The 22,954-nt window shown below is 32.4% G+C and overlaps 1 protein-coding gene across 2 annotated transcripts in view; it reads left to right on the forward strand.

Annotated features, from left to right (window-relative positions):
* Positions 1 to 2,085: 2,085 nt before the first annotated feature.
* The window catches only part of LOC129218590 (cytokine-like nuclear factor N-PAC), a 56,021-nt gene continuing 35,152 nt past the window's right edge, over positions 2,086 to 22,954 (forward strand). The window contains exons 1-2 of one of the 2 annotated variants that reach the window (XM_054852906.1): positions 2,086 to 2,168; positions 17,282 to 17,528. In XM_054852906.1, coding sequence (XP_054708881.1) covers positions 17,289 to 17,528 — 240 coding nt within the window. In that variant the 5' untranslated portion in view covers positions 2,086 to 2,168; positions 17,282 to 17,288. Of the gene's footprint in view, positions 2,169 to 17,259; positions 17,529 to 22,954 lie in introns of both variants that reach the window. The other variant, XM_054852905.1, reaches the window with a different exon arrangement.

Consider the following 22,954-nt stretch of genomic DNA (forward strand, 5'->3'; position numbering starts at 1 on the left):
TCATGCCCCACAAAGGAAAAGCCCTGCATAGAAAAATGACTGCCAAAGGAATATCATAAACAGCTCTTATTCATATTCCCTAAGTTAATTCATATTTTCTTCATATCCATTGTGTATTTGTATTGGAATTAGTACATATTTTTTATCAATGGAACATAACCTAACCTATTTTAACATTACTGTTAAGTCTTCATTTACACAGCGTTTCTGTGGAATGTAACCCCTGCAAAAAACGAGAGTCCATTGTATGTAGTTTACAATTTACATGTTGGTTATAAGTAGTAATCCTTACTAAGTGTTTGCTTTGCACATTGCAGAGTTTTAAAAAAAGTGTAATTTTATTTTAAGTGACTGCTTTTTTTCTCTCTCTCTCTTTAGCAAGTGTAAAAATTAAGTGGGATGCTGCGAATACAAATGCTATCAGCCGCAGAATCGGCATATACTTGCTGGAGCTGTAGACTGGGATCATCGGTCTCACAGTATCAAATAAAGGACACTGAATGGTCGAAACGAAGACAAAAAAGTTGATAATATGTAAACACAATATATATGTATGTTTTAATGAAACATATTTGTTATAAATAATATGTATGTTTTTTACATATTACCTAGCTGATAGTATGTAAAAAAAATGAATAAAAATTTTTTCCCCAATGAACTTGTAAATATATAAATTGTTCCTTTAAGAAAAAAATAAGCATTTTGATTATATCATTTATATGAACGAATGAGCGAACAAAAACACTTATGATGGAAATACTGTCAATGGGAAGAACTATCATGCTTAAATCTGATCCTTACTCTTAACAATAATGAATCTTAATTTCCCACAATCTTAACATTTGGCATAAAAAAAGTAATTTGCTGCTCATTAAAAATGATAAAAAGTGAAAGATATTACTGTCAGTAATCTAATTATAAAATAAATGATAAACCGTCAATTTTCCTCTAGTCTAGTTATTGTAGCCGTAAATTATGTCATTTTAAGACAGAAAGGTCGAGGGACCTTTGACCAGTGCGCTAGGAATAAAACACAAACGCACAGTTTTGTGCCACTTCTCAGTAAAGACGAATTCCGTTATTTGAAAAAAAAAAATCGTCGCACAGATTTCCATCCTTCAACTAAAAGAGGTAAAACAAAACCCTAAAACTGATGGATGGAAGGCTGTATGCCGATTTTTTTTAAGACTGAATTCTGTTTTAGCAGTATTGCCCGACACTGGCTAATAGCTATATATAATCGGCCAGTGTCACCTGGCCTCATTGGCCGGTATTGGCTCGAGTATCGGCCAATGCTGCAAAAGAGATTGCTACCCGGTATTGGCCAATTTAGTTCTGCCGGTACTGGCCAATGCTGCATCAAGTATTGCCCAATATTGTTAAAAAGTCGACCGTTCGACGCTGGCCAACCCAACTTTAACCGATATTGGCCAAAACTCGCTCCGAGTATCTGCCAATACTGCGGGAAAATTACCGGCCAACATTAGCCAATTTTGATTTGCCAGTATTGGCCAATACTGGCAACGAGTATTGCCCAATATTGTAAAAAAGTTAGCCGTTTTACGCTGGCCGACCCAGCTTTACCCGATATTGGCCAATCTACCAAACACCGTGGTTATGACATTGGCCGATACTGCTGTGCTGCTGGGGACAAGACAAGTTTTCTTATGATACCTTTTCCAGATTTGTCAGAAATATTAACGGCTAAACAAGTGTTTCTACAAATGTTACAGCTTGAGAGCTTTTCATTTTCGTTCAATACGTTAAAATACTCGAATGACATTTTTTCCCTTTTGCTTAAAAGTTTAACACGCCGAACAACGGGCAATCGCCACAATCGCCATCGTTTCCTATATAGATTCTTTTTGGTGCGTATGGGGAGGGAGGGGGTATTATTTTGAGAAGTAGGCAAGTGTAATAGTAAACTATTGTTTCTCCACTTGGCTTAATCAACAGCTTGAAACGGTAACCGGTCCATTAACCGGTAGATCATAGACCGTTGCTGTTACAACCGGTTAGTCACCGGTAGACCAGTTAAGATGGTCGAACGCAACCATTGACTGCAGTTAAAAAACCGGTTCGACAGCAGAACCGTTGAAGCTTTTGCTTTTGCCAAGCATTTAAGATTGGAAAAATTAATTTATTAAGATCAAGAGGTCTTTAAAGAGGTAAGAAAATTTCCAGATGAATATTTATGTATATATTTTTATGTACTTTGATTTAAATCAAGCAGATGTTTGTGATTCAAGCAAACTATTGGAATATTTTTCAGTTGATGCAAAGAAGATGCTCTAAAATGGGGGAATCGAAACGAAACTTCCCCATCATACAAAGAAATTTCCTTTAAACGCACGCTTGGGTATTTTTTTGTTGTCATTTTTTTCTTTTAAACACCATAAGAAATTGAGAAAGTTGTCTTTCTGAAAGCAAAATAAGGTAATTTACAAGACTGCACATTGAACATCAGATACCTCACGTTTTCGTCATAAACAAAACTTAGGGTTTGAGTGCCAGTGAGGTAGCCAGAAAACCTTTCCAGGAAAGGTTTTCAAAAAAAAAAAAAATGTATATATATATATATATATATATATATATATATATATATACACAGTCGGATCCCGACTTACGCGAGGGATGCGTTCCAAGACTCCTGGCGTAAGTTAAAATTTCGCATTGTGGAAAAGTGTTGTGTGTATGATTTTTTTATTGAAATACCCAATCATTTTAGACATTTAAACACCTTTTAAACTGTTTTTTGACCATTTTTTAACTATGCATGAACGTTTCTTGCATAAAAAGCTGAATTTTTACCGATTTTTATAAAAAGTTGCATTATTCAACATAAAATACTGGTAAGATGCACAAAATCAATGATCAATGCTAGAGAGCGACATAAAAATAATAAAACTACGGTACGTACAATATGTAGTAATAATGAAGTATTGCACTGTAAGAGTCTATACACAGTAGATACAATAAGTTACATTTATAACTTAAAAATTGAAGATGATTTATCCTGCGCAATCTGATCGTCATTCTAATATATATTTAAATGCCGTAGCTTCACATTTACTTTTATAACATTTACATCTATAGTGACACCCCTCTGGGACCCCCCGGACTTATACGGATTGCCTTCTCTTCTTGACTTTTAATTATACGTATGAAAGATTCACCCTATACCTGATTGTCGTGCTAACTTCGACCCACTTTCTAGTTGTTCAAGCGTATCAAGAATCTTTCCCTTTTCTTAAATTGTTGCAAACTTAAGCTTTTTGTTTCCATTTTCAAACTTTAGATGAAACAACGTGCCTTGATGCCACAATATTTCATCACCTTTCATATTTAGAATAAATAAATGATAAATGAGGAGTGGTGATACATGCAAACTAACAATGCTATGTTTATAGTGCGGTATGTGGGAACTTGCGCAGTCAGTGGTGCTGAAAAGATGAAAGTACATCTACGAATTTTTGTTTAGCTCTCAATAACAAAGCCGAAACTTTGCATCACGATTCCTTTCCAAATTTTTTTCATGTTGAGAGCGAGAAATTCGCGTTAGCTCTAAAATTCGTTGCTCCTGAAAAACTCGTGTTATAGCTATTTCGCGTCAGTTGGATCTCCTTGTAGCGGGAGTCGACTGTATATATATATGCATACATATAAAATATAAAATTAAGCAAACAGATTTTCAAATATTAAACAAATTATAAATAATTAATGATGATAAAAAAGAATAATGCAAACAGCTATTAAGTAGGAAAAGATAAGATATATATATAATATATATGCATACATATATAAATATATATATATATATGGGCAATTCTCAAAAAAATGAGCTTCTGAAGGCACTTTTTAATTTAATGAAATATAATTTTTTACAAACTTTTTTTAAAAAAAATGGACATTTCAAGGTATATGAAAACAATATTTTTATAATTTTTAAAATGAATTTTATACCATCTATGATTTAAATGTAAGACTTTTAACTTTCAAATAATGCAGACTTAGGAGCAAATTTTAATGTTTATTTTTTAAATTCCTTGCCATATTTGGTCAAGTTGTTTACCCAAATTTGTATGATCATGGTATGTACTACTTAAACAAAAAAACAAATTGCATTTGAAAGCTAATTATCACTAGAAAAAATGTAAAAAAAAAAAAACCTCTAACCAAAATGTCCCGTGTGTTACTTTTAAGAGTATTTTGTTTGTGTACAAACTTCATATCACTGAAATAAACAAAATGTATCTGGGTACAAAAGACATTTATGTAATGCTTCCAGGGGTCTGTCCAGGATTTTTCACAGGGTCCGTTTTTTGTGAAAAATTAAATAATTTTGTAAAAAATGAATAAATTTTGAGAAAAATAATTAATTTCGCAAAAAAAAAAAAAAAAAAAAAAATTGTTAAAACGAAATTTTATAATTTAGAAATGGCACAAACTGCATCAATTAAACTTAAAGTTGAGTGTTTTCCTCTTCTATGTCGAGAATATCATTATGGAGTGTTTTTCTGATATTTGGCGAGGGGGGGGGGAGGCATCGCTCTCTCAAGTATCAATATTTATCTACCATTCTACATTTTGTTAAATTATACTACAAATATTTCTGTCCAGTATTTAAAATAATTGTAACAAAAAAAAAAAAAAATAAATAAATAAAATTCAGAATAGGGTTCAGCATTTAACTTTGTGACCCAAGACACTCTTAAAAAGCACAGAATTTCCTTTAAAACGTATAAATTCCGTGATTTTAACAAAAATAAAAAGTTATTTTAATTGTTTACCTCTTAACAAAGCGTAATAAACATCAAAAATTCGAAAAATCGGAGTCCGATAGCGGATGCAAAGAGATCGCAATTCTCAAAGTGAAGGCATCAAAAGTATAAAAACGACTTGTAAAAGAAATATTTTTGATAAAATTATTTTAAAATTGCATTTTAGAGTCCTATGATAAACTTTTCATTAACATCTGTGGACACAGTTGAAGCAAAATAAATAAATAAATAAATGAAATAAAATAAACCATCTATTCAGCATTTTAATTTTTGACTCATAACAAAAAATGGAATTTTGCTTTAAAAACTTGAAATGAGAGTTCTAACAGAAATAAAGAGACTTTTCATTTATTTGCATCCTAATAAAGCGAAGTTAGCTCGAAAAAAGAACAAAATATGACTCTCATATCAGATTTAAAGGATTGCATTTTTCAAAATGTAGACATCTAAAGAAAAAAAACGGTAATTAAAAGAGTTTATATAAAGTTAATCATCCTTGTTAGCATCGAAAAATCAAAACCCATATAATTTTCTCCCAAAATAACAATTAAACATCGCACCGCACTGTAAAAACGCAAACATTGACAAGCTAGTAAAATGAGAATATTTTCTAATCATAAAGGTTCAACGCCAGATGCTAAGTGGTGATAATTTTAAAGTTGGTAACCCTATCTGAAGCGATCATATTTTTTCCCCACCCTTACTATCCTTTTGCAGTTCTAAGTTCATTTCGCAGATATATATTATTATTGTTTATTAAATCATGAGCGGAAGAAAAGTGCTTACCAATGCCTTTTCAGAAAAGTTTACAACAACGCCGCTGCTAATTAGCTGTGATAAAACAAACAACCATTATATTTATTTGGCAGTAGCAATTATTTATCGCTTGCAGGAAGGAGCATCGCAAGAGTGCGGATTTTTCTCTTTCAAAATTAGCCGATTTTGTATAAGCTGATCCCTCTAATTTGACTTCAAAAAAGGTTCCAAAAATTATCGGTTTATACACATATGCATTGTTTTGCTTTCAGATTTGCTCTTTTAATTAACAATTTGTGAAAGATCCGATCTTGTTTATCAGAATTTTGTGAAGGGTCCGTTTTGTTTGATCGGGATTTTGTGAAAGGTCCGTTTTGTTTGATCGGGATTTTGTGAAAGGTCCGTTTTGGTTGATCGGATTTTTGTGAAGGGTCCAATAACGGACCCAAATATCCTCTGGCCAGACCCCTGGCTTCAAAAATATAACGTTTTAGGATGTACATAAATTTAATCAAACATGTAAGAACTATAAAAAGTTTTTTTCCCATGCGTTACTTATGGTTCACTAAATGTGAACTGTCCTCTATTTTCAGCAATACTACTGGTGGATTAATTACTTTGACTATATTGTCACATAGGTACCACAACCTATGGCCCCTATATATAAGAGCCGACACATCAGCTTAAGATCTGCCATTTTGGATCAGAGCGAATATTTGAGTGGTTGTCTTTTCTATCAAGTTATCGCGTTTGTTGAGTTTTCACTGGGAACACGTGAATTATTTATCAAATAAAATATTATTTTTGGCTAATTTGGCAAAATCCAAAACTTTTCTCTGGTAACCCTAGCTCTGCAACAATGAAAAATCTGATCCAAAATTGTCTAAACTTAAGCTAATGCGCCAGCCTATCTATATAGGAACTCTACCACAACCTGTCCTCTTTTTTTGGCTATTTACATGTGTTAGGACCAGCCTTGACCATAACAAAACTTTAAATTCATCATTTTCATTCACCGGGCAATAATTTCGCCCGGGAAAATATTGGAATCATAAGTCACTAACACCCAATTCCCTACAGTGAGTTCAGAAGTTGGATTTTGAAATTCATTTTCTATCAACTTCTTTGCAATATGCATCATGATATAATATGGATTTGGCACTGATTTGATCACATGATATCTTTTAATGTGCCAGGAATAGGTTCAGTTTCTTCCCCCACATTGTCACTTTCAGGAATTTCTTTATCCTCAATTAAAATGACAGTGGTACTTGGTATTAGGTCCCTTCACAACAAGTGCAAAATCCTTGGCATTCTGAACTAGGACTGCAGATTGGCCCTTGCTCATCACTGCAGTTCTTACTAAGAGACTTTGACCACCCACCAATTCCATCAACAATACCTTTGCCGTATGATGCGGCTAGGTATTTCCAAACAAAAGTCTTGTGATTGCGAAAAACATAATTTGAATTCAAGATGTCATTATTCAAATTATTTTTTTTGCGCCCTTGTTCCTGAGCTCCCTTCTTTTTTTTACTCCTTCAAACCTTTTTTTTTTTTTTTGAGCGATCATGATTGCTTATTGTTCTCACTTGACAGTTTTGAATTCCAATAATTTTATTTTCCCACCGCCTCCCTCTGCAGCACCACCGTCGGCCAGCCGCCTCATGATGCTGCTCCTCTAGCGAAAATCGTCTCCAGGTTGCGTCACTTACTTGCCTACACTTACACATACACCTACACACACGCAACATACAGACACCTACACACATGCACACACCTACACATATACACAACTACCCACACACAAAGACACGCTTACACACACTCGTGATTGCAAAAAACGTGATTTGAATTCAAGATGTCAAAGTTCATATTTTTTTTTCTTCTAATTTTATTTTATTTCTGCCTTCAAAACATGTGCACCTTCGTTTTTTTTTTTTTTTTTGACCTCCCCTCGAATCTGTGTGACTGTTTCTTTTTGCGCACTCAAACCTGAGAGCTTTCTCTCTTTTTTTGCATCCTTGAACATGTGCGCCTTCTCTCTTTTTTTTTTTTTGCCTCCTTGAACATGTGTGCCTTCAGTTTTTTTATTTTTATTTATTTATTTATTTTTGCTCCCTTGATCCTGAGCGCCTCCGTTTTTTTCTCACCCTCAACCCTGAGCTTTTTTTTTTTTTTGTGCCCTGGCACCTTTTTTTTTTTTTTTCATTGTATTTCATTTATGCCCTTGAACTTTTGAGAATTTGTTTTTTTTCCTTTGTGCCCTCCCCTCAAAACTTTGCGCAAGTTTCTTTTTGCTTCCTCAAACCTGTGCGACAATTTTTAAATTTTTATTTGGCCCTTTGTACTTATGCGCTTTTGTGTCTTTTTTTGGGGGGGGGGCTTTGCGAGTAAGGGTTGGCACCCTTTTAGGGGAACTAGTTCGGCCCTGGTATAAAGATCCATTTTTGGGTCCAAAATGTAAATTTCGAATAAAAAAAGAACTATTCATCAATTTTTTTTTTTGAAAATGTCTATAACCTTCCCAGCACTAATCTAAAAAAACTGAAAATTTTAACGAAATCGGTCTGGTATTTTCTGAATTCACCCTGTACATGTACATTTGGATTTTGTGTTTTATTAATATAAAGAATATATTAAAGCTAATTTATAGGCATACTAAATCTCACTTTAAATCTCAGGCTAACATGGATGTTAGGAAAAATTATTATTTTAGCAGGGTAGTGGAACCTTGGAACAGTTTACCGGAAGAGGTGGTAATGAGCAAGGGAGTAGATAGTTTTAAGAGGGCCATTGATCTTTACTGGGGATTGTAAATTGACTAGGACCAGTCTAGCTGGGTCCAGAGCCTGTTGCTGGTCGTCACATTTGTATTTGTAAATTTCATTCGTAGTCTTCAGTGTAATCGTAACTTCAATAAGTATACATAATCCGGGAAGGTTTGTGACTGAAGATCTGTGATGCGACTTATATGCAACATACAGTGCTTCAAGATTTATTTTTTTTAAATTTATAATTATTTAATTTAATTTATTTATTTATTTATATTTATTTTTAGTATTTTTTTTTTTTTTCAATCTGAACTTTTTTTTGGACATGAGGCTCATAGAAGTAAAGCCAATACTTGTATTTTACATCAAAAAGTACTATAAAAAAAACAGTTCGTTTAGAAGATGATTTTTTTAATGTGTTAGGGGGGAGTACCACCCTGATTGTAACTCCTTGCTACAAATGCTCATATTTTTTAACTTTTCTTTTCTCTAGTCCCCCAGAAGAATGTTAATGTTTAATATAATGCTCCCTCCCACTCCAAATAAAAATATTGGCTTAGAAAAGATTGGGAGGAGGAGGAGGTTGATCTCCAGAACTCCAAAACAGGGTGGGTAATAGAAAGGAATAGTGGTCATATTTGCATGTCCGGATCTATACATTTTGGACTCCCCTGCAACTAAATCTGCACGGCCTCTCCCCAGAGGCCTGCAGTGTATATTTGCAATGTTAGTCTTAGTGCTAGTTTTTTAGTTTTTTTTTTAGTTTCTTGGGACATCGGGCCCCCTTAAGGCCATGCCCCCCCCCACCCCCCACTCCTCACGCTGCAGGGTCTGCGGGTACTCAGATCCGGGACTGCATATTTGGATTCAGGAGTCATTTCATACAACATTTTACAGAAACGACTGATACAATCGATATTGATAGTGTTGTTAAAGAATTTCTGTCGATAAAAAGTAGAAAATTTAAATTTTAGGTTAAGAAGAAAAAATCTTTTCAAGTATAAAAAAATGTATCGATCAGGAAGTCAACATCCAATTGCTATTCGAGTCCAATTTCTGCTACCAACATTCTTTCATACTAACCTTTTGTCAGAATTTTATGCTGTGATTTCTTAGTTAGTCAATCCTTATCTGTAAAGCTCTTGTAAATAATTCTATCTTTTATATATGGGAGTCTGGCACTACACTCTGTGCTGTTAATGAATGGCTAGAAAAAGGTAGGTGAAGTAGAAGAGGACCTGCAAACCCTGCATGAGGGGGAAGGACACGCTTCTAAAGGGCCCCACAGACCAAGAAACCAAAAGAAATTTCACTAAATAAATTTTCAAAAACTATACTCGAGTTTTAACAGTTGAAAATGTTTTTGTAATGTTTTGGTAAAAATGAGGAAAAATTGAAATTCAACACTGAAGCACATAAGAAGGGGTGGGGGTGGCAATGTAAAGTTTTAGCAGATTTATTTTCTTGCTGAGATAAAATATAAAATAATCAGTTTCCAAAAATCAGGATGAAAAACCTACGCAGCTTCAAACAAATAAGTTAAAAACCTTAAAACAATAATACCGTATTTTCCTGCTTATAATCCGTGGATTATCTGCTAAGAAACGAAAAGTTTATGAGGCACGGATGATTCGCTGCAGCGGATAAACCTGTGATTTTTTCCCTTAACACAAACGCATTGATAGCGACTGTACGCCGACTGAATGTTGTTTATTTTACAAAGCATGCATGTTCTTCCGCACTGCCTGCATGTAGGTTATTTTACGTTGCTTGAATGTTCCTCTTGGGGATTAGAGATGAGTTCAGGCTCATTTTTGAGAGCCCTGGCCGAGCCTGAATATTTGTAACCGAGCCCGAGTGATATTGACTCGAAGCAAAATCCGAGCTCACCCGAGCCTGAAGGAATTTTTCTTGTATCAAAAACCGAGCCTTCTACAGTCTGATATGATCTCTCTGTTAATGAAAAATGTTACGTCAAATGTTCTTCATTAACAGAAGTTTCTAAATTTTCTTAAAATGCTCCACTTCAAATGCATTACTGTATGACATATTGCAATAATAATCGCAAAAAAAAAAAACACTATAAATAATCGTTAATTTTTTTTTGGGGGGGGGGGGATAAATTTGACATTGATTGAACTGATTTAATGTTCCTTTCATTTTCTCACAGTAGGAAAATGTTTATTTGCTTTGAATTTGTATGGGAATTGGCGATTGAATATCTGTACTTGAGCACGAGCCCGAAACCTATTTTCCGTTCTAGAGCCCGAGCCTGCTTCGGGCCCGGGCTGAGCCTGTCTCATCTGTATTGGGGATTAGGTCATGTAAAATGAACAAGATTACATTGAAATAGGTAGCCATTTGCACAAGATTAGACTGTTTCCTCCTTTGTCTTGACTCTTTGTTTTTCAAGTAATTAGTGTACTATAATCAAGATTTAAAGAAATCTTTATATTTTAGATTATATTTCAGATTAATTTTGATTATGCCTTCAAAGTAATTACCTTTTCACATTTTTAGTTTAGTTGCTCAAATGGTATGTTATTCAAGTTAATTCAAACTTTTTTTTTTAACATTGTATTATTCGTGGATTAAAGGCCACCGCAGATTACGCAAAACTTTTTTTTTCTTCAGGTCGATATTAGGACCTGCGGATTATAGGCCGCACATGGATAATATGCAGGAAAATACGGTAATAATTAATTGATAACACAGCTAAACAAATGAATTCAAAATATGAGTGAAAATAAAGAAGCAGTTAAAGACATACAACAAATACTACTTTTGAAAGCAAATATTTTTCAATTTCAAAACCTGTTGTTTTCTTTTTTTTTCCCTTCTTACATGAAAGTGTTACCTACTAGAAGTAACCATAAACAATAGCCCAGCTGTGTTCCAATTATTTTACTCATAAAGAAAAAAAAAATTTTTTTAATGCCTTGTTCATAGAAATAAAAAAAAAAGAAAAAACTTTTAATATTTAAAAATCGAGGCCAATTTAATATCAAAGTAGAAATTTTGTTAATTGGGTAAACAATCAGCTATTTTAATGAATTGTGGAAACATAATATCAAGCTCTCTTAATTAAAGTATGCCTTAATTAGTAGTTTCAAATGTCTGTTAAAAAATAGTATTTAGTAAACTTGAGGATATAATGGCAATTTATAATTTTGGTAGAATGCTTATTATTGATGTATTTCTCCTCCATAATTTATTTTCACCTCAGAAATAATGACATTGATAAGGGTCTGTCACGGAGGTGAAGAATTTTCCATTAATATAGGCCTAATAGATGCAATTTTCATGGATTTTTTTTTCTTCTTTGCTACAATCTGCACATGTTAAGCATAGGAAAACATTTTCACTACTTTTTTTACATTAATTTACATCCCTGAGATTCAAGTTCACGGAGGTGAGAAGTCAGAATAACCATACTAAGTTTTTGGAGCAAGATCTATCTTTTTGTTTTTCGACAAAAATCTCACAACTTCAACTACGCCTGAGAATAAACAAGGGAGCTAACTCCCTTGTATCATTGAAAATACAATTTGATGTCATTACTGTCACGTGTGAATGAGGAATGACATTTTGCGTTTAGTTAACGGAAGTGAGAATTTATTGTGTGACATGACTTCTTGTCCTACTAAAACGAACTAAAACACAATATTAAAAAATTAAATGTAACAATTAGTATTTGAGACACTTGTGAAATGAATAATCAATAAATAAGTACATACTTTTAATTAACAAGTTATTAAACAACATAAACAGTCACACAAGGTGTGTGACTTGCCACGGAGGTGAGAATTTGCATGTTGTGACAAAAATATACTAAAATAAAATATATTATTAAAAAATTGTTGGCAGATTTAAATAGATGTATTTTTGATGAAATTTAAAATCATTGTTAAATGAATTGTTCCTTGAAGTTTTTACTGTAAAAGGCGTGTGACAGAAAAGTTACGCTTTTTGAAGAACGACGCATCAACTACCTTTTAATATTGGAAATAAATGTTGAAACCGGGGGGGGGGGGGGATTTGACTTTTAAACATCCTCTCTGGCTGTTCCACTGAACTTGGGTATTTTGGTTTCCTCCCATAAAAGTTGAAAACACTCATGAAAGTTTTTTTTTTTGAATATATATATATATATATATATATATATATATATATATATATATATATATATATATATATATATATATATATATATATTTTGTGTATATATATATATATATATATATATATATATATATATTTGTGTATATATATATATATATATATATATATATATTTATATAATAATAATAATAAAAGTGAAAAATATTGAAAAGACCACACCAAGAGCCCATAGATGTGCAACGCAGCAAAACTAAAAAGCCAAGTAAATATAAAATTAAGCAAACATAATTTCAAATATTAAACAAATGATAAATAACAAATGATGATAAAAAGTAAAAATGCAAACAGCTATTAAGTAGGAATAGATAAAGAGTGAATCCAGAGCTCATCAGCCGTGGAGGATTCATTAATTATGGTCAAAAGACCAAAATTTTAACTATAAACTAGAAGAGAATGTTTATGCTCCAGTACATGTAATATAGAGTAACAATGGGCAAAAGCACCACTTGCTAAGCCAAAAACAATAAACTAGAGCTCAAACCTAAAACTAAAAGCAGGGGGTTTCGCCTCGACTAATTAGGAAAACAAGTTCCGATAATTAGCCTTCCACGGGACAGTACCTGCCTATAACAAAATTGTCTTACCTTGAAATCCATGTAAACATAACCAAATCCATTGTTCAATCTGATAAAAAAAACATTCTATTTGTCAACAAAACATTAAAAACATAATAACATATCCAGAAATCAGTCCATAGACATACCGAGTCGCCTGTTTCGCACGTGTAAAAAATTCATCCACACCGGTGATTCATAAAAAATGGTTTGTCACGGTTGTATCATACATTTACACAGTTAAACAGTTTCAAAAGAAGCGAAATGCTCATCGAAGGCTATACTTAAGCAAATGTTTTCAACTAGATTTTTAGGGAAGTTATTATTAAAAAGTAAGTTTTTGAGTACTGAAATTTCTTGCTTAAATGCAGAAATGGTATTGCAAATTCTTTTAATTCTGATAGCTTGCGAAACAATAATGCCAATAAAAACCTTTTTACTTAAGCAGGAGGAAAAATCTTGTAAGCTGTTAACTGTGAAATTGAATTTGCGTCTTTTATCATAGATTGTAGTGGAACAATTTGAGTTAATTTGTATGTTGATATCCAGGAAATTAAAGCTATTTTAATTAGAACTGGTCTTTTTGAGCGTTAATGAACTATGATAAATAGTTTTGCTAAGTTCAGAAAAATTAGGAAAATTTATACACAAAAGGTCATCAATGTATCTGCAACAAAGAGGTGTAGAGGAAGGATTGTCAATTCAATATTTTCTCTCATAATATAAAAGAGAAAGGTTGGCTAATGTAGAGCTAAAATTAGCTCCCATTGCTATGCCATTAATTTGTAGAAAACATGAATTACCATTTTTGAAAAAATTATTGAAAATACAAAATTTAAAAAGACCAAGAAAAAACAATTCATTAAAATCAAGGGAATCCTTGACTGAATTAAAAAGTTCTGAAACAGAGGAAAAAAGTTCAATGAGTGGGATATTGGTGAAGAGGTTTTCAAAATCAAAAGTTTCAAAGTAATTTATATCAAGCATATTAAGTAAATTGATCACTTCAACACTATTATTAACAATCCAGAACCAATTCATTTGTTGAAGTTTAAGTTGTTCAAGAATTTTTTTGAGAAACTGTTCAAGCTTTACACTCAGATTTTTTCCAATGGTGTTGGTGGCAGAGTGATTTTAATGAATTGTTTTTTCTTGGTCTTTTTAAATTTTGTATTTTCAATAATTTTTTCAAAAATGGTAATTCATGTTTTCTACAAATTAATGACATAGCAATGGGAGCTAGTTTTAGCTCTACATTAGCCAACCTTTTTCTTTTATATTATGAGAGAAAATATTTAATTGACAATCCTTCCTCTACACCTCTTTGTTGCAGATACATTGATGACCTTTTGTGTATAAATTTTCCTAATTTTTCTGAACTTAGTAAAACTATTTATCATAGTTCATTAACGCTCAAAAAGACCAGTTCTAATCAAAATAGCTTTAATTTCCTTGATATCAACATACAAATTGACTCAAATTGTTCCACTACAATCTATGATAAAAGACGCAAATTCAATTTCACAGTTAACAGCTTACAAGATTTTTCCTCCTGCTTAAGTAAAAAGGTTTTTATTGGCATTATTGTTTCGCAAGCTATCAGAATTTAAAAAATTTGCAATACCATTTCTGCATTTAAGCAAGAAATTTCAGTACTCAAAAACTTACTTTTTAATAATAACTTCCCTAAAAATCTAGTTGAAAACATTTGCTTAAGTATAGCCTTCGATGAGCATTTCGCTTCTTTTGAAACTGTTTAACTGTGTAAATGTATGATACAACCGTGACAAACCATTTTTTATGAATCACCGGGGTGGATGAATTTTTTACAGGTGCGAAACAGGCGACTCGGTATGTCTATGGACTGATTTCTGGATATGTTTTTATGTTCTTAATGTTTTGTTGACAAATGGAATGTATTTTTATCAGATTGAACAATGGGTTTGGTTATGTTTACATGGATTTCAAGGTAAGACAGTTTTGTTATAGGCAGGTACTGTTCCGTGGAAGGCTAATTATCGGAACTTGTTTTCCTAATTAGTCGAGGCGAAACCCCCTGCTTTTAGTTTTAGGTTTGAGCTCTAGTTTATTGTTTTTGGCTTAGCAAGTGGTGCTTTTGCCCATTGTTACTCTATATTACATGTACTGGAGCTTAAACATTCTCTTCTAGTTCATAGTTAAAATTTTGGTCTTTTGACCATAATTAATGAATCCTCCACGGCTGATGAGCTCTGGATTCACTCTTTATCTATTCCTACTTAATAGCTGTTTGCATTTTTCCTTTTTATCATCATTTATATTTATATTTTGTTTAATATTTAAAATTCTGTTTGCTTAATTTTATATATATATATATATATATATATATATATATAAACATCAATAGAACAATAAACAGACAAGGTTACAACACAGATAAATGACAGAGATGAAGCCAGTATTCTTCAGCAGTGGAACCTTCATCCTATGGTCGAAAGACCAAAAATTTTAATACTAAAACTAAGAATAGGATGTCAATTCCGAAAAAGTCAACATTCATGAATACATTGGGCAAAAGCACCACATGTGAAAACTGAATGCAGATTTTTAGAATTAGGACCTAAAGCTAAGCACTGGTGTTTCGTCTCGGACATTAGAAGCCAAGGCTATCAATAATGTACCTCCACCGTACTGCCAGAAAAAATCAAGTCACCTATGTGTCTAGGTGTAAAAGTAAAATCCACGTCCATCGGGGTAATTTTCGTGCCAGTCGATAAAAATGAAAACAAAATCAAGCTCATAAATATAAAAACCAAATAAATAAGTGTGTCATCCATAAAAACAATTCCAAAGAGGAGTTCCACTGGAGTCCAAACTTTAAAATACATAAACACTCCAGTTTATGATGTTTTTGTGAATTAAGTTTTCCGATCGGCCTGGAATGTCTTTGGAATTGTGTTTATGGATGACAGACACACTTATTTATTTGTTTTTTATATTTATGGGCTTGATTTTGTTTTTATTTTTATCGACTGGCACGAAAATGACCCCGATGGACGCGGATTTTACTTTTACCCCCGGACACATAGGTAAAACTTGATTTTTGCTGGCAGTATGGTGGAGGGACATTATTGATAGCCTTGGTTTCTAATGTCCGAGACGAAACCCCAGTGCTTAGTTTTAGGTCCTAATTCTAAAAATCTGCATTCATTTTTCACATGTGGTGCATTTGCCCCACGTATTCATGAATGTTGACTTTTTCGGAATTGGACATCCTATTCTTAGTTTTAGTACAGTCAACGCTCTATAGAACGACCTCTTATTACTGCGACCCTTCCGTTATAGTGACCGATGCATGAAGTCCCATCTCCTATTCCATAAATGCAATGTTATTTTACTGTTCATTAGAACGTCGAAACTGAATCGTTCATTCCAATATAGCATCCAAAATTAAGTTTCAATTTTTTGATATCCTCAGAACTAACTATTCGAAAACTAATATTTAAACATTTTATGTTTCTAAAGGTAAAATATTTCCATTGAAAAGAATTATTTATTGGCCAAAGACTTGATGAAAACCACACACAAGTTGTAGGCATTACGAATTATTTTTTTTTTGAAAAAGTCAAAAAGCAGAAAGCTTTAGAATAGCAGCATAAATTTTTCAGAAAGAGAAAGAAATCAAAAAAAAAAATATTTTAAAACTATCTTGTTAGTTTCTTAATTCTCTCAACTGTGAGCAATTATTTGTGCATTTTAAAAAATGACTAAACAATGTGCAATACGTTATAATGACCGCTCGTTATAGCGACCGATTTTGTTTGAACCATAGTTGTTGGCAATAGCGTAGAGTCCGTAACCTGACTTTTTTGCCATCTTACTTTTTAATTTACTGTTTGACTTGCACATTATTTTATTTTGTGTTTGTCTTTCCAACACCCAAACTCAAACTAAATTTATTTGCAAGTCAAACAGTAAATGAAATAGTTATGGCAAAAAAAGTCATTTTACGGGCTCTAAATTTGTCCGAAATACTGTGAAATGGCCCTACTTATTTGAGAGACATATTAATAGACAGGGAGGGAAATTGCCCCCTCCCAAAAATGATGGTTCAGAGTTGAGAACAAATAGAGATTTCGAAATGACACATTATTTTCCAAATTGTAAGACATAATATATACTTGTTGCTTATGTTGTGAGGTCTTTTAATATGTTTTTCCCCATTCTTAATAGTGTTTGTTGCTCCTATGTGAAGGTTCAACATGAGTTCAAGTCCATTTTCCATTGGAGACCTTGTGTGGGCGAAAATGAAGGGTTTTCCACCATGGCCAGCAAAGATAACTGAACCACCTGTGCATTTAAAATCATTAGCACGATCAAAAAAGGGACACCAATGCTGTTTCTTCTTTGTATCAGAAAACTACTCCTGGATACGTGATGACCAAGTCTTTAAACATTCTGATTCTATGGTGCCTAAGAGCATGAAAAGAAAAAGTTTACAAGTAATGTCTTCCTATCTTTTTGCATCTTTCCCTTTACCTACTTAATCTTTTCAGTAATATTTATTTGATGTACTGTCAACTCTGTAGTGTATGCAGCTTGGGATCAAGCAATGTTCTGATTTCAGAATTGTGTTTATTTCAAGTCATCCATTAATTTATACATTTTGTATAGTTGCAGTAATTTCTGGAAGAAACACCGCGGCATTAACGTGTTTAAGAGTTAAATTTTTGGAAGTGCGGCTTTTCTGCCGACGCAGCGTTTACGATCGATTTTTGCTTTTTAATGCCCCGAATTTAATCCAACTCTTTTAACAAAGCAATAAAAAAATAGATACTGATACAATTATATATCATCTACCCGTTAATTAAAAGCTTTAATAGGGAAGTATCAACCTATCAAATATTCAAATTTTAACTATTGCACATTGTTGACAGGCTTACAAAACACAAAAATTCACCATGGCCGGATTTTTAAAACCAACGATTGATTTTTATGAATTTTTTAAAGAGCGATGCGCAAAAAAGAGGTGTGGCCTAAAACGTCAGCAGCTGACGTCATTTCCCTGTTCCGATCAGAGCTCCATTTCCATGCCGTGTTGCGCCTACCAGGAGGTGAATAGCACTGTCTTTTTCAGCCTTTTTAAAGCCTTTAATCAGCTTTTTTTCCATCATGGAGCTAGGATTCACGAAAGGTCAATCCAATAACCTTCCTCAAGTAAAGTCATTCATGGTGTTTGACTTTTTTCAAAAGGACGAGAGATTTAATGTCCTAGAAGTACGGGGAGTGAAACAATAAAATTTCACCATTGTTATTCTTTAAAATTGTACGTACATAGCCGTCTATGTTTGCAGTTCATATTATTCGCATTAGTTTCCCTTATCAAGATTGATCATTTCCATTTGTGTGTCGATGGTTTTTATCTGAATATATAAATTATAATGTAAGAGCGCTATTCCAGTTCTTACTTGGCGGCTTTTAATGAGGCGCGCATTTTGTAACAACCCTACTGCAAGTGATTCCAGTACTAAGTTTTAGAGCAGTTTTTGCATGAAAATTTTTCGCTTTGTTGGCGATAAAGTTGATCTGCTTTTTTTTTTTTTTGTGGAAAATTGTTTTAAATCCATTAATACATGTTTATTATCCTTGAGTTTTTGTACAACTTAGCAAAAAAAGGAAAAATATATTTTTTTGCTCTTTTGATAAAAATCATAAATTTGAAAATGGTGTTCATTTCATAAAATAAGTACCTTTTTGCATGTGAGAAAGGTCTTGTATATATAGTAACGCTTCTGGTGATAAACTGAAAATGTATTTTTAAATTATCAATGTGTAATAGTTAAAATTTGAAGACAGTTCGAATGTTAAAAACAAAGTATTAATAGTTTTTGCATTGTTATTAAAATGGTAATAGTAATGCATCTATTACTTTCTATTTACGTTTATTGTGCAGGGTTTAAATTCCTTTGTTTACTTGCATTTTTTTAAAAATATCTCATATGCTTATTAAACATTTATTAATGAACAGTTGTGAACATATATTTCAAACTGTATTTCTCACTTGACATAGTTTTTAATTAAAATGCAGTGCAAATTTTCATTTTCAAATTTTAATTAATAAACACACTTGAAAACACTTCTTTCGAAGATCCTGCTGGGACGAAACAATAACAAATCGCTTGTGAGGAGTTTTTTTAGATGTAGATACGCATCCAGGAACGAAGCAATACTTGTAATTGATTCTACTAGCCATGACAAAGAAAATCAAATTAAAAACAATCGCAGAATGCATTAAACCCTACAGACAGCAAAGGATTTTCACTAGCCTTTTATGCAGGGCTGTGGAGTCGGAGTCTGAGTCGGACTGATTTTGGGGTAAAGGAGTCGGAGTCGTTAGAACACAAGCCGACTCCAACTCCGGGCTTCTTTTTTTCTTTCCTTTTTATTAACTCTCCTTGCATTTTTAAAAAATTGACTACCAATTGGTTCGGTTACGTGTGTAAGAAGATTACTAATGAGAAAATAACTGCCATTATGGCAATTAGCCAAGTTGAGTGCTTACCGAACTTTCTGTAGCCGTCCTCTAGTTTGCTTGCTTTTTAACTTAACTAATAGCAACTGTCAGCGAACGGTTTTGTTGCCTAACATTTTCAAGTAATCACTTTCATATAAAAATAGAAATATATAGTTTTGTTCGATCTCAGTTATAAAGTAGTAAGGAAACGTAACAAATTAGTAAATCAAAGTCCGTAGCTAAGGTTGAAACTTTTAAGAGTGATCGGCAAATTCAAAGAAGTTCTGGAGCGAAAGCACGAATCCAAAAAATCTGATGAAATAATTTAATGTTTTTTTCTTTGATAAGACTATTTCTATAAATTTGGTTCTCACTAAAAAGTATAGAACAAAATAAGTGTAAATGATTTCTTGATTACAACACTTAATAATTGCAGTTAATCTTAAAATCTTCATATTAATGCTAATTCTAAAGCAGCCAATAAAATTTAAATTAAAAATTTAGCAAAGAAGAAATATAGGTATAGTAAAAGCTATTCGTACAAATTTGTATACCGCCGCATTTTGTGTAAAATAAGCTCCTGATGTATATGAGCCCTATTTTCGTTGAAATTTTATTGATGAAATACAATTTAAAATATATTCACGAAAATTTTCAAAATTAAAATATTTATATTTTTTATAAACTCTGAAATTAACTTTGGGTGTCATCAAACCACCCCCTCTCAAGAACTTGGATTTCGAAAGAAAGCTTTTTTCTCCTCTCAAGTAACAGCTTTTAAAAATTGAAAGAACACGATTTGGTTAATATCTATTTGTTAGACATTAAAGGGGGGGGGGGCAAATTACAGGCAATCCTTTTCAATTTTTTTAAAGGGATTTTTATGTCATCTCACTTTTTAACTCGTAACTATTGGAAAATTTGATTTTTAAATTGAATTTCTAACATTGTATGCGCCTTGGGTTTACAATAAAAAACAAAATGAGAAATTTTCATAAAAAGGAATTAATATTTCAATCTCTGTTTAGAGGTTTTCCCCCTTCCCCTGAAGGGAAAGAGGGAATTGAAAAAAATACAATAAAAAAAATTTTAAAAGTCCGGAGTCGGAGTCGGACGTTTCAAAATCCAGGAGTCGGAGTCGGCCATTTTCCTTCCGACTCCGCAGTCCTGCTTTTATGGGCGCTGCTGTTAGAAGGCTCTTGTTTTCCCGCGCTTTCCCCCAAAGATCGCCAAGCACTTCTTTGTCCTAGCCAGCCCCGCCGCCTCGCAGCGCGGCAGTGACGTCAGTCAAAGGACTGATTTCGTTAACAAGCAAATGACGTCACTCGCGAGTGAACTTTTAAAAATTATTTTAAAAAAAAGTATTAGTCGTATCGTAAAAAATTTTTCGCAGATGATATTCATGTATGTTACTCTATCATATAAAAATAAAATTAGAAAATCGAATACTTCCCTATTACAGTAAACAGTCGTCTGTTTGAAAAGTGCGGGAAAAGCCGAATTTCCCATTCGCGAATTTTTTGTGTAGTTGATTACAAGCAAAATGAAGCTCGTTTTAAAACAAAAAGGCAGCGTAAAACCTTAAAAAGATTGTGAGGAAGCAAAAATGAAAAACCTGTACAGATTTTATTGATGTTAGTTGTGAATAAAAGCGACAGATAACAGAAATTCGCAAAAACGAACCATTTTTTAAAAATTGCGAAAACGAAGCTTTTTCATTCAAAAATATTATTATTTTCTTTCTTTGTAAATAGTTTCTTTGCAAAAAAAAAAAAAAAAAAAAAACGCGGCAAAACGTTCCCGATTTTTGGAAGAAAAAAAAAGTCTGGAATCGATTTAAACGCAAAATTCCGTTTTTTTTTTCATTTTTTCTTTAAAAGTTGGGAAACAAAGCCACACCCAAGTATATACTGTAAATCCTTTCTTTTTAATATTTATTTTCTGCTCTAGTATACCTTGGATGAGGTAATCATTGTTTTTAAGTGCGGTGTTTATGAGTATTTTAAATTTTTTGACACACGTTTTTCGGCGTGCGTCGATATTGCCGATGCGGCGTTTATACCGGAAAATACATACAAAATTATCACCAATATTTTTAAATCAACCATTTCTTGCATATAAAATAAATATAACTATATTGAAGTACCTAATAAAAATTATTTTAAAATGCTTTATGTTTATCAGGGATGAGATTTTTCCGGCTTATCTGTTGGCTCTTAAAACCTTTCCTCTTTATTTTATTTATTTATTTTTTTTTGTTGTCATTTTCAGTCTTTTATAACGCTCCTATTTTTCTTTAAAAATTTGAAAACATTCCGATTTTTCTTAACTTTCGGTCCCCTTTTTCCTTATTATTTCTATTTTTCCTTCTTAAATCTTTATTAAACTCGACATCTGTCGAAAACTTATGTTTGGGAAACATGCCAATGATGTCAAACTCGTTCTTTGCCAAAAACGGCGTGCCTTGTTTCAGATTTCAATCTTTCTGCATCCAGCAAATATTTCAATCATATTTAATGTTGGAAGGGTTTTTACAATGTGCTACCTTATATCTGCTTATTTTATTCATTATTTCAATGCTATTTTTATTTCTTAAGTTTATTTTAGAAAAAATGCAAAAGTCAATAAAAAAATGTGGTTCGTCTCCCAGTTTCGGATTTTAATTAAACTTGCCATGATTACTTTTATGTATTTCAGAAAGTGTGCAAAATATTTATGGTGAATCTCAAATGGTTTAGGCTTTACAGCTTTAAAAATTTTTTGAGATTTTATAATTTTTATGATTAATTGATGAACTGCAAGTTGTTCTTTTTTACCCTGAAATAGTATTATGAAGTTTTTTAAATCAAATTTTGAATTTCAATGTATTAGTTCTAAATTAAAAAAGATATTTTTCTCAAAAATATGAAATTTGTCATTATTGAATAATGCAGCAAAGATTGACCTTTGGCTCTCTTAACCCTTTATTTGAGGACTCATGGGTTAGAAATTGTTGCCTCTCTTTCAAAATTTAAATACAGAAATAAACAAACTTGCAAGAAATGCTGCAATGCAGCAAATATGTACAAAATGGAATGTTACTAACAAATGAAAAGCACTAATAACAAAACGTGTTAAATATCTGGACAAAAAGGGATTCAAATTCTTTTCAATTCCAATTTCTGACAGTTTTAATAAACTACTGATTTTCTAACTACAGCAATTCCCATTTTCCTGATCTTCTTTTATGACTGAAATTTTTAGAAATGCCTGTGATTTTTAGAAAATGCTTTAAGAACAATACTATGTGCCATGTACTAATTGCTGTCCAATTATTTCAAAAATTAATATGGGGGAAAATTGTATTACCTCTGAAACTGATGCTTTTTTTTTCTTGAATTTTTCAAGATAATGGCTTCCAGAGGTTATTGTGAT

Source organism: Uloborus diversus, chromosome 3 (genome assembly GCF_026930045.1).
Source record: "Uloborus diversus isolate 005 chromosome 3, Udiv.v.3.1, whole genome shotgun sequence".
Taxonomy (NCBI): Eukaryota; Metazoa; Arthropoda; class Arachnida; order Araneae; family Uloboridae; genus Uloborus; species Uloborus diversus.